Genomic DNA, 26,088 nt, shown 5'->3' with positions numbered 1-26,088 from the left:
CATCTCAGGGGCAGGAGTAGAAAATGCATAGATGGATGGAGGGAGTAGTATTGGGCATGCGTCTTAAATTTCCTTTATGAAGGAATCTGCAGAGCACTGAAAAGCCTTGAAATTATAGTGGTTAAAACACTTCTGTTTTCATTAAAGGTTTGAGTCTTAACAACAGCAACAACCTCTATTTTTATTAAAAAAAAAAAGAATAATCTATTACTGTAAACGAAATTTTAAAGTCAGTTTTAACCTTCAATTCTTACACTCACATTCTTGCTTATTTTCCTTGCCTTTCTTCATGTAGGCTATCCTATCTACTTCATTCAGTTGCTTTCTCCCAATCTTACATTTCTCTGCTTTATTTAATATTTAAGGTCACAAAACATCTAACCTGTTTCAGTTTCAGATTTAGTTCAGTTCATAGTCTGCTATTTTACACAAATCCAGAAAGAAATCTGGATGAAATAATTTGGCTGGTTGTTTTCCACAGTGTGAGAAAGCCAACTTAGTGATGGATTGTTTTAAGGAATTTGGAAGGAATCTACAGCAGTGATTTACGTATAGCTGCTTCTTCTCTCTGAAACGAGAACGCTGGAAAACTTTAGGGGTAGTTTAACTTTGACTCCATGTTGAAATGTGCACAAATGGACGTTTTTCTCATATGGCATGTGGCCCAACTCCTATACTGATTGGCATTCCTACAGGACTCATAATGTCTGCTAGCATTAAAACATAATTAATTCTTCCTGCTCAACTCTCAGCTGACTTTTTTCCAGCTCATTACTCTGCTATTTGATGGAGCCTTTTTCCTTTCCCTCCCTCTTTGTTTCCCCAGCTAGAATAAGAGGAACTGCCTACAGTACAGCTGGGATTGGTTATTATTTACTGGCTTGGCGCACACACAAGCACACGCACGCAAAAGCATGCATGCAGAAATGCACACACACAAACACACTCAGTGGAAACAAATTGGGTGAATCTGCTCTGCACGTAGGAATGTGAGGCACATGTGTTTGTGTGTTTTACGTCTGGATGACAGAGCTGAGGGAATGAAAGAGGGAGGCTGAGAAAGAAAGAGGAAAAAAGACAAAGAAAAAACAAAACTGAGGGAAGGGAAAAAAGCAGCAGAAAAAAAAAGATTGATTTCTGGGATGCAGACTGCGCTCAGTCTCCTCTGTCTCGCCTGACAAGGTTAAAAACACTTTTCTCCCTTTTCTTTCTATCTTTCTCCGCCAACCCCCCCCCCTTTCCTCTCACTGTCTCTCATTTCCTGATGTTCCTTCCCTTTTTCATCCTCCCTCTTTTCAATATTTTCAGCACAGCTCTAGATGTCTGCACTCATTCTTTTTCAACATCCCTGGACTTCTCTTTTCTCATCCCCTTCTCCATCCGTAGTCTTTCTCTTTTGAGGGCAGCAGTGGATGAAACAGTCAGGAAGGAGGGCAGGGTGGGTGGGGGTCTGTTGCTCTGTTGACGGCAAGGAATTACAGGGAGGCAAAGCAGAGAGGAGAAGCAAAGAGGTTTCTCTGTTGATCTTGTCCTGCTGCCAAACAGTGGGATGATGGTAGTGGTGGTGTTGCAAGGCATTATGGGTGGGGGTTCTGAAGGAGGTGAAGAGACAGATGTAAGGGAAGAGAGTAAAATATAACAGGAACGAAAAATTAAAAGCAAATCATTTAAAATGCATTTTTCCATTCCAACTAGTACAAAAACAACATATTAAATGTTGAAACTGAAAAGTTTTATTGCTCTTCAGAAATTTGCTCCTTTTGAATTTGATGCCTGCAACAAGTTTGAGAACGTTAGGAAAGCTGCACGTTTCCCACTGTGTTGCGTCTCGTCTTCTTTTAACAACGCACAGTCTGGGAACTGATGGGAGCAATTGCTGTAGTTTAAAAGGCCAAATGTTCTCCCATTCATGCTTGACGTACTAAAAAATTCCAAGGGGTGACAGATCTGGACTACAGGGAGGCCAGTTCAACACCCAGAATATGTTTTGGTATTATATTGCTAAAAAAAAAGAGAAAACGAGCCTTTTTTGAAGAATAAGATGTCTGGATGGATGTTTCTCCTAAAGCTGTATATCGTTCAACATTAATGGTGCCTTCACAGCACACCATACCACCATGTAGGCTAGCTTTTGAACTGTATGCTGAAAACAAGCTGGATGAGCCCTCTTTAGCCCCGAGGATGCAGCATCCGTGGTTTCTTAAAGTTATTTCACCTTTTGATTGGCCAGACCACAGGACCCTTTAAGGCTATGCCCACATGTACACAGGCATTTTTTTAAAACAGGTATTTTATGCTTTCATTTTGAAAAAAATAACATGGAAAAAAAAGCAAAAAATGATTTCAAGAGAATTCCAAAGCAACAAGAGGCAACATGACTTCAACTGTATAGAAATGCTGGGCAACCTGAAGCCTTCAGACCGTAACACCGTGCACAGTCTGACATGAAAAAAGGATAATAATTTACAAAAATGCCGAAACTGACTTTCTGAAAGTCTTCACCTGAAAGGAGTTTTTCAAAAGCTCCATTTTTTGTGAGCTAAAAACCAGTTTACATGTGGATGAAAGAGCAAAACTCATGAAAATTGCTTTGTTTTACCAAAATTTGGACAGGGCCCAAATAAGATGATGTAATCCACAGTTTCTTTGTTACTTTAAATTAAGAGAAGTTATTCTTACATTGATGAAAAGAATTGCCCTACACAGTCTTCAACCACCCCCTCTATCTTTACTCCTGAAAGACTCGTATCCAATCACCTTACTGAGCCCACTGACTTAAAGCCGTGTTATTGTTTATGTGGCTGTGAGTATTCATCAGCAGACAGTGAGCACGAGGATCCACGCACATGTTCACATGCGCAGACTCATCTGTGGAAACGCTACACCAGCACAGCAACTATGCATCCACCCTTTAGGTGGCCTTCAGGGAAACGTAATAAGAATGCCTTTTTGTCTGTGGTCCAAAACCATATTCTCCACCTTAAACTACTGTGGGATGTCCTTTCAGGTGTCTTTTTGAAAGGTATTGCTGCCATAAAAAACTCTAAATGAGCATTTTTTCCCAAAAAGGACATACTTTGGATACTGCCGTTGTACTAATTACTAGCTAATTAATTACAATGAATTAAGTCTCTAACAATTCTTTTTTCAACATCTCAGATGTTATGGGAAATGAGGGTTGCATTACTATGAATCAGACAGGAAGAAACAAGCAAAAAATTCATATGATTACATTTTGTCTACAGCAGGTTTAATAAGACTATATTATACTCCGATTTAAGCCATGTAGGGACAAAAGCGTCAGCTTCTTGTCAACACGTTAACGTTCTGCCACTGACAAACTTTTCATAAAGGGACACAGAGCACAAAAACTGACCGTGTGATGACTGATGAAACGGACCAAAGAGAATGTTAAAAAAAAGCAACAGAAAGTGTTTTTTTTTTTTTTTTTAACACTTGGAGTCAACAAAACAGACGTCACAGCCCAGCGTGAACTTACTTTATAAACACTGAGCAACATAAGCATTACTTTGAGGTGTAAGCAGAGCTGAGGTATAATTTGTGATGAAGTGTCTGGTTAACTCATGCATTTAAATCCAATATTTGTTCTCTTTGGGTGTTTTGCTCAGAGTCACGGCTCTTTCAAAGCTAATTGGTTGATTAAATGTTGACAGGTTAGCTGCTTACTTTGTCTGCCTGCTGTTTAATGTTGGGCAAAGAAAGTAGTGTTGGTTTAGCAAACCATTTGGCAGAAGACAGTTGGTGGGGGTGGGCGGGGGGAGCAAATACTAAAAAGCACCACAGTGCTTTGGTTTGATTTTGGTTAAAGTTAGGTCATTGGTCACTATAAATGACATCTTTTACATACTTTCATTTGACCCATTTTATTAAATATAAACACTGATCTCAGTGCATCATAAGTATGATATTTTCCCTTGTAGGAATGATTTTAGAGTGTTTCTTGAAAAGCAAAGACTTAGGTTTTCCAAAATAAGAACATTTTTTAAAACTGAAGAATTTCAAACCTCTCTGCGGGAAACAGCACCCTCTTTAGCTAACGAGCAAGAAGTATACAGTTAGTTCACACATGCTCTGAACCTCTATCAGCATGAAGCTTACTATACATGGTTATGTTCATCTTTGAGTCACAACGGGATAAACTGCAACAAGGTGGGCTCATCCTTTATTACAGCCCTCTCTTCCTTAACTGATCTTTCCATTTATAAGGCTTCCATCAGATTATTCTATTTTTTCCCCATGTGTCCTGTTTCTCTTAGAATGAACCCTCCACCATTTTCCTCCTAGGACCTCCAACATTGGCAATAAACACACGTCGCTGCCTAGTGTCCTCAAATTTGATTTTCAGCATTCTGTATGCAGTTTGACAAGCTGTGGATTGTGCTTGAACTTGTTCCACTCTGTTTATTTCAAAGCAAATATGACCATTTGTAGTCACAAGAAAAAAGGTGCTCTGCCTCTTTATGAGAATGCAGCATGTGGTCATAGCTTTATTGCAGTCCGGCTGTTTGGGATTTCAGTATGAAAAAGCAAAAACTATCAAGGACAGACAACAAAAAGAACAAAAGAAACATGCTTCATTTTAGACTGTCATCTGATTCACACAAATCGTTAACTTACGACCAAATAAAAATGCCTACATTGGTATCATACTGCTTAAAAAAGATTGTACTGTACTTCAGGGTCTGTACACTTTCTAATGGTCAGCAGGGGCGACTCCTCTGCCTGCATTAAGAATTCTGCTTTGTTGATCTTCATTCTTTCCGTGTTTGCGTGGGTTTCCTCCCACAGTCCAAAGACATGCAGTTACTGGGGTTAGGTTAACTGGTGATTCCAAATTGGCCATAGGTGCAAATGTGAACGTGAATGGTTGTCTGTCTCTGTACCCCACCTCTCATCCCATAATAGCTGTCGCTAGTTCAAGTCTTACTGAATACGTGAGGTTTATTTTGTTAATTACAGTCCTCAGAGTCAAAAAGGATGATAAAGCAGAGTTTGGTTGATACATTTATATACTACCTATGACAGGGATTTTTTTTTTTAAAGGGCATTACCAACAAAGATACAGTAAGGGAAAGGGCATGCAGTTGGACAGTTGACTGTAACATGGCACACACAGTGTTAAAAATCCAGGAATTTGGTATATATGATAGATTAAAGTCTATATGTCAGCACAGAAGGCTTCAGTCTCAATTTCAAAATACAAGTTTTCTTCTTTCTTTCTTTAAAAAGGTGACTTTTTTCTTCTTTTTTTAACAACTTATTCTATTTGTTGCAGTCTGAGGTTAAAATAAAAAAGATTATTTGCACCTTTAAATGAGCCTACATCTTAATGATTGTCTGATGCGCTCCACTGCAGGTCACTATTGAAACACACTTCATTTCATTATAAATAGGAATTTAAAATATAAAAAAAAAAGATAAAAAATATTTAACATTAGCCTGCCTTGTCATGGATGCATAACTGTTATTACTTGTGTGACAGCTGAGATCACAACTGAGTCACAGATTTCATATAATTTGCATTAGTAATAAAAGTTTGCTTGAATCACAAAATTGACTTCCTGATTGGTGAAGGTCTTGAATGGAAAGTTCTAGTGTATAGAAAACCTCAGGCTGCAGTTACACAGGCCCAGAGATTGGTCAATGGCAACTGTTTGGCAAAGTGGTTGCCGGAGGTCAAATAAGTTGCAAAGATGGTGCTACACCAAAAACCTCCCTGTGATTGCTGTGGTTGTTTGCATGGAAGATATGACTTGTCTGCAAATGCTTGCTAACCAAACAATCATGAAGAGGTTTTCGGTTTGCACCAATTTTACTTACTGAGCATCCTCCAGCAACAACTTGGCAACCTGTCAGGGAATACACATTTTTCCATGGAGACATGTGGTTGCCAGGGGGACTCTGACTGGTCTCTAGGCCTGTGTGATGGGGGCCTTAATGCAAGCAATTAGGAAGTTTAATTTTGTATCACAGTTCACCTGTTTGTCCATCACTGGGCTGAGTTCCACACACTATTGTTTGTGTGAGTCAATTTTAGCTTAAATAAAGTTCAGTTGTCTTGAATTTTCTAATCATGTGCACTTCTTGTCGTAAAACTTTGCTGTTAAGCTTTTTAGCAAATTTGGTGGGAAAGTAAGTGGCTAATTCAACCCTGTCAACAGTCCATCTATTGTCAGCCAAACTCAGAAATGATCTTATTGATGTACATAGATTTAAGATTTACGGTATGTTTCAAGTGAAAAAAGACAGTCACTGACTCCAGAGGTTACAACCCCCCTGCCCCCCCTCGTCAGTCGCCACCCCTCCCTTCATAAGTGGTGAAGACGCCAGTGTCAGTGTTGAGAGACACTGCAGGCTCTACTGGTGGCTATTGCAGACTTGCTCGGCAGAGTTGCATCACTTTGTGCTGCCGGGACGCAAGAGAGAGAGAGACAGAGGGAGAGGGAGGGTAACACTGAGACAAATAATGGGAAAAGTGTGAGGGGAGGAAAGGGTGGGAGCCCATGTCTGACTCCCACAGTTTCTGTTTTCTGCTTGCAGTTTTTCATCGCCTACTCGCTCTCAGTCTCCCTGTACCGTGCCATTTTTCATTCTCCTGAGGGAAGTTCACTCTCCTGAATGCTGGCACAGCGAGCACGCTGTGAATCAGAGTTGACATCATACAAAACAACAGCGCAACTCATTCTGAAGTTGTGAACACTGACAGTAAATTTCCTTCTTGCTGCCGTGGCGGCAGAAACCGCCTGATTGCAGTGGAGGTGGTTTTGTTTTTGTGACTCGAGTTTGAAATGTGATATAGTCATTAGTGTTTTGGATGAGCTGCGCAGTCTTGGGCCCTTGAAAAACATATTGTGCAACACTTGGACATCAATAAGAAAAGAAGAACTCATGTTTGTCCTCTTTCTTTTAAAGAAAAACAAACTTGCCTCCAAGAACTTGTTTACCTCCATCTCACCAGAGTGTGTGGTAAGAGGAACCCCCTGCTGTTTTCTCCATGCTTCTCGACAACCTTTCTATGTCCTTAGAAACCCTTTTTCTCCCTAATGCAAACCATTCTTTTTGCTTTTGTCCACTGCTGCTCAAGCAGGTGTCCGATTTCATTTCTCACGAGGGCACCTCAGCTTTTTCAGCCTCTTTCTTTTTGTCTCTGTATGCCTCCACATGACAAAAACAAAGCCTCCTGTCATCCTCACTGTTGCAGCAGTCTTTCGTAATACCTTATAAGGACACTGGATGGAAGATCAAAGGCTATAACCCCTAAAATTATTAGGGCTGACATTGTTTCTGGAGTGATGGACTGTCTTATGTCCCTGTCTGCTCCCTTGTTGAAAACTGATTCCTCTTCATCCCAACCTTTACAGCTAATTTAGATTCCCAGAAGTGTATTAAGCATAGTTTTAGAGTAAAAGAAAAAAGAATCCATGAATACCTCAACTGAAAAAGTTTGTAGTCCAAGACTAGGATTGAGCCTGAGTGTTTACTCTCTGATCCTGCTCAAAATTTCTGAAACTTTAGGGTCTACGCTCTCAGTTATTAATATTGTCATTTTCATGTCATCGGATCTTGTTAGATGACGGGAAAGACACAATGGGAATGAAGAGGAAAGGAATTAAAAATCATTTATGATCCTGATATGAATGCGTGCTGCAGCAACAAGTCCAGAAACTGACGAGAAATGAAAGAAGGGAGCACAAAAATGCACTGGAGAATAAAAAGTAGGAGAGAAGAAAAAGGAGTGGGAGGTACAGAGAACGGGAGAGGTATGCTCTGCTGGAGGACTGGGAGAGGAAAACCACAGGAAGGACTGAGAGGGAGGGAAGTAAAGAGAGAGAGAGAGAGGGGAGTTAAAAAAAAAAAAAAGGAGAGGGAGAGGCCACATCGGGGCACCGTGGAAGCAAATGTTTCCTGTGAGAGGAGGAAAAACTCTCATGCGTGCGTGTCTTACACCTGAGGGGTGACATAAACTGAACTGTGTGTGTGTGTGTGTGTCTGTCTGCTCTGCTTCACATATAATAGTGTAAAAAAAATCTAACTGTATATATACACAGCACCAGCAGTCCATTTTGCTTGAGTTATATTGATTTGCATGCAAAAAATGCACATGTGTATGCACTCTCCCTGCGTGTGTGTGTGTTTGTTGGCTTGTATTGCCTTCCTTGTGAGGACTATAGTGTCCTCACACAATATGTGACCATTGTGTGAGGACACGTCGAAGTTTTGAGGTGTTTCGGGCTGGTCTTGATTTCACACTAGAAGAAACAAAAAGGAGTTCGTGTTGGTAATCACGAGGGTCGGCTTTAAGCATATAGCTATGTTGGTTGAGGGTTGGAGCTAGGGTGGTGCCATCTCTCAGTTAGGGGTCTCGAAAGTATAGAAAGACCATCTCTAAGTGAAAAAGGCTAGCCCTCACATGTGTTTAAAGTATGCATTATACTGTATGTGAGTGTGAGTGCACGCACCAGCGCGCAAGTATGTACATACGCTTGACTGCAAGTCTGCGAATAGTCAAAGTATGTGTTTTGCTAGGCAATGGAGGATCCATAAGTGGATCTGGGCATACTGCCCAAACGCAGGTCACTGAGGGAAAAAGCAGGGGGGGAGGAACTGTTGGAGTTTGGGGGCTCATGTGTGGTTATGAGCCTTACACATGTCTACTGGTGTGACCCTTTTCTGCATGCGTGCCTGGATACATATGGTCCTGAATGTGCGTGCCTTTACAGTACCTCCAAATAGCTGTGTGTGTGTGTGTGTGAGAGAGAGAGAAGTCAGCGAGGTTGCTGTGGAATGTGAAACTAGTGTGGTGAGGTAGCTGGCAGGCCGACAGGAGGACCTAAACACTGACTTCATTGTGGTTTAGCCTCTGCCTTATATTATGCCGGGGGATTGTGTGGGTGATTGTGGAGGAATTTGTGGTGACAGCGAGTTTAGAAGTTAAGGAGGTGTACATGTAGCTGGAAAGTTGCCGGTTTTAATCCAGCCAGTGAAAGTAAATTAAGAATGCTCTTACTGCCAGATATCATTAAAGAGTCATATAGTGAGACACACCATGGAGGGTTTGCAGTTGTGTCACAAATGCACTCAGAACCCACGTCTGGCGCCATTTAGGAGTTCCACTGGAGGCAAAAGCTGACTGAATGCAGTTCAAATACTACTGTTTGGAAAACAGATACCTGAAAGCGCTTCTGTGCTGTGGGTGGAAGTGTCACAAAACACGCTGTGGCAGGCAAGTTTTAGGACCCCCGAAGTAGGACCCAGGACAGGATGTTACGTTATCATCAGCTTTAATGCTGGAAACTCAGGACCGATGGAAGTGGACAGCAGCCAGCAGAACAAATTACAAACTCACTTGGAATAAGAAAACTGACAGACGAAGAGCACAAAGCAGGCGGGAACTGACAACAAGGACGTGACAGAGAACAAAGGGAAATGCAGACAATAAATACAGATCAGGGCAATCAGGGAAATGGGATCACCAGGGAGCACAGCTTAGCAGAATCACACGAACAAGACAAAGGAAGCAAAACTGAATGTCAAACCAACAACACCGAAGCCCATCAAATAAAAACAGGAAGTGACTAAACATGACAGAAACCAGGACTAAGACACGTGGACTTGATACAGAAACCAGACAGACACAGGGGCACAGAGATAGACACAAAACCAGAGAAACACCAGGGAGTCAGGCAATCACAGAACTAACAAATCCAGCCCCTAGGAGCATAAATACCAGGAACCAAATCAAGAATTATAATAACAAAAGGTACCAAAGCTGCGAATTAAAACTGAGACAGAGCAGAACTTAAAAGTCCAATTCAGACACACTGGGCCCCAGACCCAGGACCATGACAGTACGATTTCAAGTGAAGTCTGCAAAACAGAAATGCTTTCAAACTTTCTTTTGTTTTTTTTGTGTTTTTTTTTTTTGGAGGATGGGAAATAGTTTTATTTTACCAGAACAAAAAAACATGGTCTCACCTGTGTGGTAGGATAGGAGTTGGAAGCCAGGGCCAACAGTTCAACCTGTTTCTGTCTGTTTTAACAACAACAACAAAAAATGTGGACACAAACAGTTATCTAAAAATGTGACCTAAGGGGAGTTATGAGATATACCAACTCGTACAATGTTAAACTCCTCTGCAACCTCTGCAGGTGTTGCAGCGGCCGTACAAGAGTCTTTTTGGTGTTTCGTGGGCTAATCGTTAATTGCTAATTGTTAGCTTTGTGCTAGAGCTCGTCATACTGGCTGCAGTTCATACAGTTTTCCCATGGATTTAATTTAATAATTGAATTAAAACCCGGGCTTTTAAAACCCTTTATTTAATCGGGAATAGAAGTTTTTGCTGTAATCTCTTTGGCCAAGAAGGATGGCGTTAACCTAACATGTTTTTATTGATTCTGGTGTCTCCATTTGATGTTGTGCCTTATGAGCAGGGTCATAACAGCACTGGATTCCTGGCAATGTCACATTATAGGTTTTCTCATTTAAGCTATAATTTGCATATATCTATGTTGTAGTTATATATATTGACTTAAACAATGTAACAATGTAGTAATGATTAATCAAAACTGTATTTTTGATATCTGTAATACACATCAGACTTAACAAGTAAATGTTAAACGGCCTGCTCTATTAGTGCAGACAAACTATTTAATACCAAACTCACTGAGCTTTTTTGACATCCTGTAGTGCAGTTTCTCAAACTGGTGGTAAATAACAGCTGTGCTGATGTATCAGAGAAACTGTCCTCAGTAACGGTAGCTTAAAACAAACAGATGATAGCCGATATTCCAGGCAGCTCTCAGGTGCAAAAAAAATCTGTGTGCTGTGTCGACTTTCCCGGCAGCTGTCAAGCATTTACTGTGGGTTTGGTCCAAGAGTTTCCTCTCTTTGGTTTTCTCCTGGGAAATGTTTTTTTTTCTTTGTAGCACATATCTGGGTCTTGACTCATTTAGTTTAACAAGAGCCCACGAGTTTAGTCAGAGGCTAGGATAGCTTTTGTCGCATGCTTCACCCAGAGTATCTTACCATCAGAAGTGGAAAACTACTGAAAAGTCTAGTTTAGCCCCTCCAGTGTTCACCACAAAAATGTAGAGGATCAAAGTAACAGACCCGCATGATTATGCATTTCAGACATTTCCCCCCGGGAACTGAGCTACAACTAAAATTGACAACAAAGGACTAAAACCCTGCTATTTTCAATTTGGCTTCTTACAGAATGCATGGACTAGAATAAGTAACATTTGCAGGGTGTGTGCTAATTAATAAACATTCACAATTTAGTAAAGTATCTCCTATACTACCTACTATTACTATTACTACTATTACTAAGTAGTTTTTTGTGATAGTTTTGCTAGAATCATCTTATAATTTAGTGTGATTGCACATTTGGGAGTCTGAATGTAGGTGTGTTACTATCTTGTCTTTGATTTTAAAGAGGAGAGGAATATTGCTATCCTAATTATAAACGGGGAACGATATCCCTTTATGAAATCTTATGAAGAAAGATATGTAAAAGTAACTCTGTGCTACTCGTTTGAATGCTGAATATGCAGAGCTGTAGATGTTGGATCAAGAAAATCTTTTTTAGTATTATAAAAGTAAGTGCAGTTGGCTGTTGCCACACTGTATTGTGGCACTGATGCCACAGTTGTGTGAAAGTAATGTCCCACTGTGTGTAAATAAGGTTGTTTTGGTTTGTGGGTCTTAGGCATGTCTTTTGAGGGATGAATCAGACTCATCTCACCCCACTGTGAGTGTGGGAAGAGATTTCCTGTTGCGGTTAGAACCCACGACAGACTCAGTATCCCTGAGTGAGAGAGAAACGGGAAAAGAAATGCACTGTTTACTGTACAGATTCATTCGTGGAGGGCACTGAAAAAAAACCTCCAATTTGTTTTTGAGTCACTGGTGTCTTCATGAAGACGCTGGAAGCCAGAAGAGGATGTTAATCAAAAGAGCAGAAAGTCATTCAGTTTGTCTGTTAACCTGTCTTTCTGTTGCAGCAATAATCAGCGGCAATGTTGTCTGTGGATGAGCCACTGGACCTGAAGCTTCCATCAGGACGAACACACGGTCCAGCGATACTGGGAAAGAGGAGCTGCCCTTCCTCTATTTGTGCCCACGTCAGCGCCAAACGACCACGGCTACAGTGTACGACTTTTCCATCCCCTCCCTCCTCCCCAGGTAAGAGTTACCCAGAAAGCACTTTTACCATGACAGGAATGTAGTCTTCATCATTTCTACTCTCCTAAATGGACACATGACATGGCTTTGATAATGCCGTGGTGCAGTGAGTAAATTTATCAGTGATAATGCAATAGTGTAATAAGTTGATTCTCTGTCCTCCTGCTAACCTAATATTGTAAATCCAATGAACAGCAGCTCATTTGTGTCCTCAGAAAGACATAGATTGTCCCCAAGTTTGTCAGTGTGGCTCATAACAGGGGGAGTGTGACACTGATATGGAGTGACCTAAAAAAATACAGCACCTCTGCGACATTCGAAAACAAAATCGACTTTGTAACTCCATTCTTGTCTTAGCTTTTGTGCTCTGCAATTCTGAATTGTGCTCTTCCTTCTGTGTTTAACACAGACCCACAGGCAGAAAATAGAAACTGAGTTTAAAAACTCAATAGTTTGATTTGTAAATGTAGTTGTGGGAATGGCTCACAGTCTGAAGGCAAAGGTCTGTGGAGAGAGCTGGGCGAGTGGGACTGGCTGAGGGTCAGAGGGCTGGAGCAGGGCTGAGTAGGGATCCTGGGGCAGAAAGAAAAAATTCTGAGGTTCACACAAGGAAAAACTTAACTTGTTAAGTTGTTAGTGGGTTGTTTGTGGGCATTACAGGGTACAGCTGCCTAGGTTACCCCCTAATGTATTTTACCATGCTGTCAATTCTATAAATGAGATGCCATAAAATCCCAAAGCAAGAAAGAGCAGACCCAGCTGGCCCACCAACTGCCATAGTGAGTAGAATAAAAAGGTTTTTCTTGCATCAGCTTGCACGAGAATGTTGTCAAACACCCTCGAGAAAGCAGTGAATCAATGACTCACGACACTGTGACAAATGTAATATGAGCCTGATTTATCTCTAATTTCCAAACTAGATTCCCTGTCTTCCTCACAAGAACGACCTGGGTCCTGCTTCACCCCTCCAGCCATGGACCTCAGCCTGTCCCCCTCCTCCCGCCATGCCGCTTCTCTCTCCCCATCCCCTTCTTCCCCGTCCTCCCTCCCTCCGTCCTCTCCCATGGAGTCCCCACACAACAGCAGCAGCCCTCAGCCGCATCTCTTCTCTCGGGTGAGTCCAGGTGTTTGCTGGAGTACACCAATGCTGCTGTTCCTATTGCTGACACACTTTGCATGTGGCATCAGATCAGATCGGATCAGATCAGACCGTAACAGTTTCAATCACATTTGACATTTCAAACAGGATTTTGGGATTTGATTAAAAATTTTGAATTCCTTTAGCACTGTGTGGCTGCATGCAGCATACTTAGCATGCAGAGAGTCTGATCAAATCCATATCTTGTATCCATCTCCTAAGGGCTTGTGGTGCATTTTTATAAGAGTAATTTGTGAGCACTGTGGCAAATTTGACAAATTGCACATACGTTTGCAAGCCTACATGGTGCTCGCAAGGATTTGATGCATAGCATTTTATTTGGTGCAAAAAATCATGGAAGAAGAAATGATCTCATATTGTAAATCACAGCTTTCACGCTGCAGATTTGGACCGTCAAACCTCTGCTTCCAAATTTAATCCACTTAGTGTGCCTATCTTGATTTGAGATACATTATATCTGAGCTGACACTGAAGTCAAACCTTAACTAATAATTAATTTGGTCATTTCTCTGTCCTTTTTATTTCATGCCTAAATAATTAAAAGCTCAAAATTTTCATGAATAATTAAAAAGTTTTGGCTGCCACCATGTTGTTGTTTTCCAAAGATTTTTGTGGAAAAAACAGAAGTTAATCTAGGCTGGAAGGTGGAGCGCTAAGTTATCAGGTAAAGTTTGCAATCTTGGTTAGCAATTTTCATTCATAAGAGTGCTACAGTACAAAAGATGGAAGCATTTGTCTGATTTCATTCTTTCTTTTTTTTAATTTTGAATAGTTCCCCAATTTACATGTTTCATATCATTAGTAAATTTTAATATAAGTCAAAGATAACCTGAGTTAATACAAACTGCAAAAAAAAACCTCTCTGACAAAGTAAAGCAGGCTAAAAGATCTCAAAAAGCAACACATCATGCCAGAATCTAAAGAAACAGCTGAGAAACAAAGTTATTGACATCTATCAGTCTGAAAAGGGTTACAAAGCCATTTCTAAGGCTTTGAGAGTCCACTGAACCACAGTGAGAGCCATTATCCACACATGGAGTGATGAACCTTCCCAGGAGGGGGCGGCCTACCAAAATTACTCCAAGAGCACATCGACGACTCGTCCAGGTCACAGAAGAACCCAGAACAGCATCTAAAGAACTGCAGGCCTCCCTTGTCTCAGTTAAGGTCAGAGTTCATGATTCAACAATAAGAAAGAGACCAGGCAAAAATGGCATCCATAGGAGAGCTCCAAGAAAAAAAAAATCACTGCTGACCAGCAAGAACACAGAGGTTTGTTTTTGCCAAAAAAACATCTTGATGATCCTCAAAACTTTTGGGAAAATATTCTGTAGACTGATGAGACAAAAGCTGAACTTTTTTGAAGGTTTGGGTCCCGTTACATGTGCATAAAACTAACAGAGCATTTTTGTAAAAAGAACATCAAACCAACAGTCAAACATGGTGGTGGTAGTGTGATGGTCTGGGGGTAGCTTTGCTGCTTCAGGACGACTGTAATTGATGGAACCATGAATTCAGAAACTCCTGAAGGAGAATGTCCGACCATCAATTCATGCCCGGCAGCTCAAGCATACTTGGGTTAAGCAGCAGGACAATGATCCAAAACACACCAGCAAATCCACCTCTGAATGACTCAGAAAAACAAACTAAAGAGGTTTTGGAGCGGCCTCGTCAAAGTCCGGATTCCAGTCCAATTAAGATGCTTTGACACCTTCATTACAAAGTACCTTTTATGACAAACACACAATACACAGACGCGCTCACTCACTTATTTTAATCTTTCAGGTGCTATTTGTTCTCTATTTTTATGCTTTGTTACAGATGCAGCAGTTGGCATCTAGTTATTTGTGCTGTTTTTTTTTTTTTTTTCATCTGTCACTTCTTTTCTGCCTTCTTTTCAGAATACCTGTCAGGTATAGGTAAACTGTATCATACCAATATTAATAATACAATGAATAATAAAATATTTAAAAAATTAAAATTAAATAAAGATTAACAAGCTTTTTTAAAGATCCTTAAAAAAAGTAAAAAGATGCTTTGGCCTGACCTTAAACAGGCCGTTTATGCTCAAAAACCTTTCAGTGTAGCTGAATTAAAACATTCAAGTGTGATATATATACAAAAAAATAATAATCAGGAAGGGGGCAAATACTTCTTCACAGGCCTGTAGCTGAACTTTAAATCTGCATTGTTTTTAATGACCAGAAGTGGCCAGTTGCTAAAAGACTTCTGGTTGTGTAGAAGACTATGGGAAATTGGTGCCTGCTCTCTTGAACTGTGACTTCAATAAGCGCTTTCATTCATGGAGTTCACTGTGGTCGTTTTTAGAGTGAGGAAGGAGCACAAACCAGGAAGTGCTCTTTAACCAATGACCTGTCAGCCATAAGTTGTTGGCCTTTCAATGTGTGCTGTCACAGTTCCACCCACCTCTGGCTCATCATGTCTGGTTTCACACACTGGAGGTTTCATACTGGGATGTCACCACCAATGCGTGATGTCACTGTCAATTTTTATAGTGGCTGTATACACAGCAGTGATAGCAGGTAATTAGTGTTGAGTAACAGACTAATTTAATACAAGCTGGTCACTTCTTTGATGTGCCGTACCTCATGGCAGGTAAAGCACATCAAATTAGGCCGGGTTGTTTGACAGCTAATTCCATTATGTACATAGATGTAAACGTGCACTGTAATGGCTGCATTTAGGCATTTTAAGATGGGAGCAGGACTCAAGAGGACAGCAGTAGAACTGCAGTTTTTGAGACTTCATGTTGGCTTCAATTTTCAGCCCTGGCGATCCCCCTACCTGCACCTGAACAGCTCACAAATGAATGCTAAACGAGCTAACTGGCCGCTGGCTGCAGTGTTGTATTTATAGTACACATGTGAGCGGCAGCTACCTCCTATGTTACTGAAAAGGTCAAACTGTTCCTCTAAGATTTGTCCGGTTTTTAAACTACCTGCCATGTTGCCACCCTGGAATGTTACATTCCCTTAACCTGAGTCGTTTTCATTACAAACACACAGCCAGTGTGTGCGGCACTCATTTTAAATAGGACTGGAAGAATAAAAATATTCTGTTTTACAAGCAGACGATCCAGGGGAAACCTTTCTGTGTAGGTGTGTGTCTTCATATAATCGGTTAATCTTGTGAACAGGCATGACTGCACTCTTGGAATACTCAAACCAGTGACTGATTGTGGCTGAATGTGCTCCATTTTTCCTTCAGCAGGATTGAATTGAAATTGGGATCCAGGGAGTGAATCTAATTTGCTGGTGCAGCATCTGCACACAGCACACAGCCGCCCAGCGACTCAAATCAAATTTTAGCTGCGCTTTAATGGTGAAAACATCAAACACAAAGTCCCGTTTTGTTAGGGCACCAAATCTCCCCACTTGGCCCAGATTAATCATGTAACTGCGAAATTACATTTTCAAAGCATTTTTGTCTGTAATAATTCATTTTGCTGAATTTCTGTTTTTTAAAGTGCAGAACTTCAATCCCCGTTTAATAAACATGGATGTCATGGATGTAATTAAGTTGTTTTGTAGCAAAGACAAGCTGTGTAAACAATCATTTTATCAGTATTAAACTGGGTTATATCTCAGATTTCAAAGCAGTAGAATCCACAGCAGAAATCATTCATTTTTAGTCCACCTCTCTCTGTTTCCTCTGATAATTGTATCCCTCGAATAATTGAGGACAAAGCTGAGATTCTGCAGGGTTTAATGTCAGGTCTGCTGATGAACTCCCAGCATTGTTGCCACAAAATTCTTTCTGTTGGTGCTAGAAAACAAACAAGATATTTAACATCATCTTATTACGACTCTCTAGACTAAAAGTTACACAATTAAGAGTCTAAGATGAATCTTTTATAATAAAAGTATACATTTGGACCATTTTGTCTTACTTAGCTCATTATTACTGGTGACACCTTAGATTAAGGTACACATATTCATCACCTACTTTATTAATAGTGTGCACATTAGAAGCATAGTGGCTTATTTTAGTTTCTATAAAGCATTTACCAATGTAACATTATAGATGACATCTAGAGCAATAATTAAGAGTCTTCGCTCACTAAGCTCCTTACTACTGCTTATTGATAGTCACAATTCCACTTGCTTTATCATAATCACTCTCTTATTGATATTTACATAATGACTGTATTAGATTCTCCTGCTCTGACCCCTCTCTATCCTCCCCTACTTCAGGAAGCAGCTTTTCACCGAGGCGTGGAACCTGCAGCTTCACCGCAGGGCTATCCGTTTTATCTCCCAGTTAGAAGTCCACCGAGAAGCTACAGCTTTCCCTCTTCCATGTTCATCAGCCAGACTCGAGAAAAGCCAGTTTCTCCAGAACCCTCCATGGATGCTCAGTTGGCCTGCCGTTGGATGAAGGTACATTTAATTATGAATACTGTAAGTTTAGTCCTACACAAGTACTTTTGTTATTTGCATTTTACCACAAGCTTGCTTCACAGCAATTTGTCAGATATTAACAAAAAACATCTGCTGTGCATCAAACCCCACGCTTAGTAGCAGGTAAGGCACAGTTTCTGCAATGAGCTCAATATCAAGGGACAAAAAGAGCCTGTAAATATTAGTCTGACCACTAAGTGGCGCTACAAACAAAAAAAAAATATAAAGCCGACAGCCACAAGAGGTCAGACGACCATACTAAGGATTGGTGTTTCAGTGTGATCAAGCAAAGAAAGATCCTATTTTTTGCATTAAATGTAAGAATTTAATTTCCATCCATTTGTATAATTTTAAATTGATTACCTAGAAGGTCAAAATCAAACATTTCCTATAGATTATTTCTGGTATTTTAAGAGCCAAATAATTAATAAATATGCTTAATAAGCATTATAAAAAACCAATCAAGTAACTGTGAAAAAGCAAATTGATGTTGGTTTTGAGGAATTTTGAGGGAGAACAACAGAAACTACGCTCAGCGGGCGCGCTCCTCAGTACGTCATGCTTCACTCTATTACATACTGTAATTATAGGTTATTATGTCAGGTTAATAAGAGCCAGAATCTCCATTTTTGCCAGCAGCCGTGTTGCTTGTGTTGTTTTCACCTTACGAGTCTTTGTGAGTGTGTTATCACAGCACAATGTGGTGAAGCCTAATGTTGTAGGAAAATCCACACAGGTGGTTTTAAGCAAATCGACATTCACACACAGTAGTGCTCTTACTCTGCAAACCACAGTCAAACATTCATACTCACAATCCTAAAAGCACACAGAGTCTTTATTGTTGTCAATGAGTTTACATTTTATTGGTTTGTTTTGCCCAGAATAATTCTGCTTTTTAATTTTATTACATCATTCATAAATATGCTTCCTGGGACGATGTTGAAAAGGAAACAGAGGCTCTTTGTTTTTGTCCTGTGTGTCTAATCCATAAAATAATAGATACTTTATCAAAAGATGCTCTTAATTTATTTTAAATTAAAAATTTATCAAATACTTTTGATGGCTTCATGAAAACATAAAGAAGTGAGGTGAGTATACTACACCGAAATGTTGAATTATAAAAGTCACTAATAAAGAAAAAGATCGACTGTTTGTGTGAAATGGACATAAGACGGTAAAGATCCGGTTCATCGTCACTCATCAGCTTCATTCCCTCCTCTGTCCTCCAGTGCCACTTGCTGTTTGATTCGCTGCAGGATTTGGTGGATCACATCAATGACTTCCATGTCAAGCCTGAAAAGGATTCTGGGTACTGCTGCCAGTGGGAAGGCTGTGCTCGAAATGGGAGAGGCTTCAATGCCAGGTACTGTGTGCCAAGCAGGTTGTCAGTAAAGTCTTCAAACAAACGATGTATTTATTTCCTGACCTGGTGTAAACTAACATTACTTTGTTCTGCTCTCTATCAAGTAAATCATACCAGGCATTGAGTGCAAAAGATAAAGCTGTTTCCAGGTTAACAGGCTTTCAAATAACACACAATAGCAGCATGTCTGTGCAGGTTCTCAGTCATCCAGGTCACGGTAGTCTCTGGAGCTTGAAAAAAGGTGACTGGACGTCTTTAAGTTTCTTGAAGATGTTTCACGTCTCAGCTGAAAGGCTTCCTTGAACTGAAGCAGTCTTTTGGACATGGGGCATAGAAATGGGACTTGACACAGTACACGTGAGGGCAGGAAAACAAACTCAAGGAATTACCCATAATTGCAGTTTATAATGGAAGCAGAACTGAAACTCGATTTTTAGTAATCTAGAGCACAAAAACTCAAAATGACCAAATACAAAAAAAATTAAACCATGAGCAAATTATGAAACACAACACAAGACAAAAAAACCCCCCCACAAAACACTTGGCCAGAGGCCCAGGACCATAACAAAGACATCAGCAGCATGCCCTAAATAAAGACACTGAACAAATTATAAGCTACATATTTTGTTTGTAAATCTTTATTTGATGTGCTATGATTTATAGGTACAAAATGCTGATTCATATCCGTACCCACACCAATGAGAAGCCACACCATTGCCCCACCTGTAACAAGAGCTTCTCACGTCTGGAGAACCTGAAGATACACACCCGCTCACACACAGGTGAGTTCGCTGTTAAAAAAATGCACCAAGACTGATTTGAAAGAAAGGTGTGATGTTACTCCTGGTTTTTCTACTGCTAACTAATCCCATCAAAATATCAAATTCAGCAGTAACTTGGTCTTAGTAAGAAGTACTGTCTGTTCATCCAAAGCTGCACAGCCTGCTTCTCTCTTCCTACAACTTTTTAAGAAACACAGAAGCCAGACAGACAATGTTCATACTGTATATTTCATGATCATAAACGTGGGCTCTATAGTTTATTTTCCCAGCTGTCGTGCTGTACCAGCAAGCATCCTGTAACTGGAAATACACTACAATACACTAGCTAAAGTTTGATAAAAACACTGCAGCAGCTTTGGCAGTTTTAACTTATATTTCATGGAATTCACCAGGTGGCAAAAACACAGTTTCAAATGAATCACAGTGATGCTTAGAATGTGTTTATTGCCCACATTATTTTTAACCTACAACCACTGATTTCTGGCCAGTTATAGCTCAGTCACACTAGACCCAAAAATAAGATGTCAGCCTCCTCGCGACTAAGAAAAATCAGTGGTTGCCTGGCAATTGTATTGAATTTTTCCACATTTGCTGACCAATTGTAAGTAGTCACCCAGTGGTTGACCAATTGGTCAAGTTGTCACAAGTGGTCCTGTCACACAGTTGCTTTGACATTGACAGACAAATAAATGTACACACAACACCTGTAAAACTTTAGAATAATGACAGACACACACCTATTCATGACAACACCAGCTACACTGTCGCACAAGATTCCTTCAAACACTTCCTGTCAAAGATGACAAATGTAACTGGTGCTGAGTGCTGCCGTTATCCCTCCACATCTCCGCTGTGATGTTTGACTTTGTGAAGCCTCTAATGCATGTGTCCTCACCATTTATTTGATTATTTTTTCAAGTGTGAATCATAATTCCCTGCAAAGCCTCCATCTTCTCACTGACAGCAAAAATGATGCTTAAATCACACAGCAAACAGGATCTGTTTAATCCAGATCCTGTTTGCTGTGAAATCTTTTCACACCCACAAATGAAATACAGGACTAGTCAAAGGTTTAGACACACTCACCCACTGGTCCTGTATATACAGTTTGCATAAACCCTGTTCAAATATACTTCAAAGTCTTTTATGCTGGATTGGGTTACAATAGCAAACAGAACCAAATGAAGTGCCAGTCAAAAGTTTGGACACACAGGATTTTCACTAATACTGCATATCTGCAGCAAATGCTTTATGCCTCTTTAAAGTTTTAAAAGTGATGTGTAGATCTCATTTGCTGCCTTGGAAATCTTTGCTGGTTGCACTGAACTAATTTGCTGTCGGCAGCAACTCCTGTCATCTGCTTAGTGTTTGCTTCTCTTTTTTTTAATAGTGTAATATGCCTGACATCTTATTTTATAATTCCGGGGTTGAACACATTAATCTCCCTTTTTTAAATCCAGAAGTGCCTGCCATCAACAAACATGTTAGCTTATGTTTTTAAGTTCTTTTTTTTTTTTTTGCCCTTTTGAAAATGTCATGCTGAAATAACACTTTCCTTTCTTTGCTTTTTCTCACAAAGCAATGGCACATCACAAGTTAGCAACTAATTGAATTTTAAAGGTTTGATGAGAAAAATAATGAAAGCACAAACTTTGTAGAAAAGTAACACCCTTCTCTGGCTCTGTCTTCAAATTAAATTATTTTCTTCTCCCTCAGTTTTTCCTGTCTCTGACTCACAATTGTTTCTTTGTTTCTCTTTTCCTCCAGGGGAAAAGCCTTACATCTGTCCTTATGAAGGTTGCAGCAAGCGCTACTCCAACTCTAGTGACCGCTTCAAGCACACTCGCACCCACTACGTGGACAAGCCTTACTACTGCAAGATGGCAGGCTGCCTGAAGCGCTATACGGACCCCAGCTCCCTGCGTAAGCACATCAAAGCCCATGGGCACTTTGTTGCCCAGGAGCCAGGCACTTCAAGCAGGTCGGGGACAGGGCTGGGCCTTCCTGGCCACCAGAGTCCCACTGAACAGCCCTCTGTAAGCGGAGCTCCTGTCATCATTCCCGGGGCTGCTGCAGCTCTGCTTGGGGGCTTTGGGACCTCCTTGCCACTCTCTGCTTTCTGCCATGCCAGAGCCCTAGGCCACCATGGGGCACCACTCTTTTCCATGGGTGGAGGAGGAAGCATGGGACCGCTCAGCCTTTCAGACTCCCCACTGTTGCGCTTTGGACTTTCAGCTGCCTCGATGTTCGGGTTGGGCACTTTGGGAGGTCTGGGGCAGGTGGCAAGAAGGGAGCCAGAGGACGGAGAGGAATCAGAGGAAGGAGAGGAAGGGGAAGCGCTGAACCTCTCTGCAGGGGTGGGGCTGAGACGAAGTGACGCTTTGTCCTGGGTCGTTGTTCCATCAAGGGCGCTACTCCTCAAACCAGCTGTTGTCAGTTAGAATGAGCCCTCAGCAATTCACAGAACCAGGGAGTTTGTGTTTTTCCAGCCCACCTTCACTACCAGGGTGTCAGATATTACCATATTCACTAGAAGTCACTAGCATCTCACAGGGATACGTACAAGATACCCTTTAGGGGTTTGTTCATTAAAGAGGTCTCGTAATGAACAAACCCTGACAGGGCTTTTTTGTACTGTATTACAGTAAGGTTTTACACCATGCACGATTTAGCTGTCTCAACTTTGAAAAGGTCAGTTCACCCATATTGCAAAGAAAAAAAAGGTAGGTCACTAACGGGAGCACGCAGACCCATTTTGTATTTTCTGTCATTGACCTCAGATATCTCTATAATTGTATAAAAAAAGTATACAATTATAGTATACAAAGTATACAAAAAGTTTCTCTATTTGAAATAGTCTTGAGAGCTTGAAAAAAGAAGGCAATTGGACTTCTTTAGGTTTATGAAGATGTTTCACGTCCTATACAAGAGGCTTCATCTGTGCTAAGAACAAAAGGTGGAGAGTCCCTGGTCGGGGTTATCTCCTTTGGACGTGGTCCTGAAGGTTGTTGATCCACTACTGATTATGTAAGTTGCCACATGAGCCAAGGTATGAGGCAAGGTGTGAGTGGGGGTTGAAGTGCCTGGGAAGGGATATCAAGACTACACTGATAGCTGGTATTATCACCTCTGTTCAGTGATGGTCCTTTACTCCACTTTCAGACAGTTGCTAGTAGGCTTGATAAAAACGATGTACCCACTTGGTGTGGTTGACGTAGGCACAGTGACATGGCCCATTGGTCTGTGGACTAGTTTTGGAGCCTCAAGTGTGGCATTTTGAGTTTGTCTGGTTTAACTGCTCGATCTCTGGTTTTAAAACCATGTACGATGAGCAAGAAAACCAGAGCATGCTCATACAGTAGTGACAAGGCTTTAAAGTATACCCACCTTGACTGGTTATTTTACTCTAAATCTGACCATAATTTACCCAGTTAACATCATGCTGCACTGAAAAAGAATGTAAACTCACCAGGAATATGTTTACTGAGCTAATGATTCTTGTCAACAGAAAAAAAAAAAAAAGTTAAAATGTAGACTTGCCCTTTTATACACTCAATTTCTTTTTAGGAGTATAGTTAAGATGGCTAACAAGGTAATATTTAATGCATGCTAACCATTAGCATGTAAAGTGTCCATGCTTCATGCATGCTGATGTCATCATTTGTCTGGTCTGTAACAGCCTGTAACAGGCTGTTACAGACCAGCTTTGTAGCTGTAACAGCTACAAAGAGCGTTTAGCCTGTCCTGTTAGAGGGTTATGAGCCCTACATATTAACCTCAGTTTAACTACAAAGAGGAAAAAAAACACATGGTTGCACAGCTAGATACCATGTAAATTAGGGAATATCTTTAATTTGGGTGAACTGAGCCTTTGGTATGCCCTGACTCATATCTTTTTCTTTTCATCTACACCTTGTTTTTACTAATGTTTTTTCAGCAGACAATCTCCTGGATTCGATTTTCCAAACCTGCTAAGCAGAAACAGCTGGCACCTTGACCATTGTGTAGTTTCTAAGCTTGACAACCCCCCCACTGAGTGCCTCCGCTGACTCAGATTGTTTGCTCATCAATGAGGCTGGGAGGGAACCAGGATTGTGGGGAGCAACAGGAAATGCAGTCCATACACAAAGACTTTCGTGTAACACTAAAATACACAGTGCGGACTTCTTTAAGAGCTACCTTTTTTACATTTTATTTTATTTTAGCAAAGCTGTTTAAACAATATTTATGTGTATGAAATGCAATTATGTGTTTTTGAAATGGATTTTGCACAGCAGTCTGCTACAGATTGTACTTAAGTCGATTTGGAATCAAAAGCTTTGACTCACTCTCATTGTGTAAAGGTTCCTATGGTTTCAGTTTGGTACATCAGCTGCTAGGTGCAATACGTACCCCCTCACTTGCTTCATTTCCCAGCCAACAGCAAGCAGAATAATTGCCTTGCCTCCAAACCTCGAGGAAAGCTAAACCACCGGAGGCCTCATGCTAGACAGGACAATTTCAGTAGCCATCTCACTGACTTACACATTGAAACGTGCTCAGTGTGTCTCTCAGCTCCACTGCTGTTTATTTTAGCTCACATTTGGAACACAGTGATGTGTGACTATATGGCTGACCATGTGATTTTTCTAGTCGCAAGAAGAAAAAAACAAAAAGTGAAGGGTGGAACTCCTTTGCTTGCAGTTTATCCCAGCTTAGTGTTGTACTAATCACTCCAAGACAATGATCTCAACAGGATCAGCCCTGCCTTTGAAATATCTGAAGGAAACATTCCAATAAGTAGACAAAGGTGTGTATATGGCGGCAATGATTACACATTAACTTTAAACAAACACTGAGGTGGGACATGGTACATAAGAAGAAACAGTGGGTCTGTCTTTTAGGGGAAAGGAAGGATAAATGTTTGACGATGGCCACATGTGGCCAGTATCTGTTGCTCTATCTTGTATTCCTGTTTGCACATCCTGATCAGTATTTCAAAGGTACCCAAGTAAGTGCCTTGTGTTTCAGCTGAAATATATCACTCAGCATATGGAACATATGTACTCAGATGTAAAGTGAATAAATATACTATTTTTTTTAAAAATACATTTTAGAAAACCTTAAACTTTTTACAGGCTTGACAACAGATGTGACTTGTACATCAGGGCTGCTGCAACACCTTCCAAGGATGTCACCAGTGTCTATGACTATGACAATGACTCAGTGTCAATAAAAACAGTAAAGGAGAGGGCGTATTATCAGTTTTTTTGTGTTGTAACATTTTATTTACTTTAGAAGTTTGAAGACCCATACAGTGGTGCACGCTGGTGTGGTGGTTAGCACTGCTGCCTCACAGTTAGAGTAACGTTTGAAAAGCCTGGGTTCGATTCCACCTTGGCCCAGGTCTCTCTCTCTCTGTGTGTGTGGAGTTTGCATGTTCTCCCCCTTATACCACCTGAATGTTACTGATAGCTCAAAAGAGAAAAAAAAAATAGTCTTGGCACTTTGAGACTAAGTGAGTTATAATTTTACATCTCCACAAATAAACATGCCATATGAACCATAAACAGTCTCTGATGGGATTTGGAATGCCTCGGCCACAAAATATGAATAATAACACAGTTTTACAGGAATAACATAGTATTTGTGTACCAACAAGTCAACTCCCAAAGAACTATTAGCCAAAAACTTAGCATACCTCAGCATGGTGTGCAGTGTGTCCTTAAGCAATCTGAGGAAACTGGACAAGTGGAGGATAAAAGAAGTCGCACTCCTAAAAAGAACTATCTATAGCAGATGAGCAGAATCTGAAAGTCGTGCCCTTAAGAAAAAAATCCAACAAAGACCTGAAATGGGACCTGAGAGATGCATCTGGCCCTTCAGCTGAGCCATCTACTGCTCACTGAAGCCTCATCAGAAATGCTCTCAGTGGAAGGCTTAGTGATGGACTGGTGGAGACCTTTGCACAATACTTCATGATATCTGTGGCTGCCTCTTTCCATGGTTTACTATAAGAATAGAGACATTTTCAAAACTTCAAGTGTGATGAGTGAATGTAAGGAAGGCCTAACATGTTTGATCGGCTTAGTGAACTAAATAAAAGATCAGTTTGAAATTCACCTGCTGTTTTTTTTTCTGTGTTTAGAGCAGCCAGTAAAGATAAAGTTAAGCCGCTT

General features: G+C 40.7%; 1 protein-coding gene across 1 annotated transcript in view; it reads left to right on the top strand.

Moving 5' to 3' along the window:
• The window catches only part of LOC115789410 (zinc finger protein GLIS2-like), a 32,634-nt gene extending 6,603 nt beyond the window's left edge, over positions 1-26,031 (top strand). The window contains exons 2-7 of the mRNA XM_030742814.1: positions 12,025-12,205; positions 13,126-13,319; positions 17,579-17,764; positions 19,015-19,148; positions 19,812-19,930; positions 21,698-26,031. Of these exons, the coding sequence (XP_030598674.1) occupies positions 12,040-12,205; positions 13,126-13,319; positions 17,579-17,764; positions 19,015-19,148; positions 19,812-19,930; positions 21,698-22,371 (1,473 nt within the window). The 5' untranslated portion in view covers positions 12,025-12,039 and the 3' untranslated portion in view covers positions 22,372-26,031. The remainder of the gene's footprint in view (positions 1-12,024; positions 12,206-13,125; positions 13,320-17,578; positions 17,765-19,014; positions 19,149-19,811; positions 19,931-21,697) is intronic.
• The last annotated feature ends 57 nt before the right edge of the window (positions 26,032-26,088 follow it).

Source organism: Archocentrus centrarchus, chromosome 1 (assembly GCF_007364275.1).
Source record: "Archocentrus centrarchus isolate MPI-CPG fArcCen1 chromosome 1, fArcCen1, whole genome shotgun sequence".
NCBI classification, from domain to species: Eukaryota; Metazoa; Chordata; class Actinopteri; order Cichliformes; family Cichlidae; genus Archocentrus; species Archocentrus centrarchus.
This window is presented reverse-complemented; position numbering and strand designations above follow the sequence as displayed.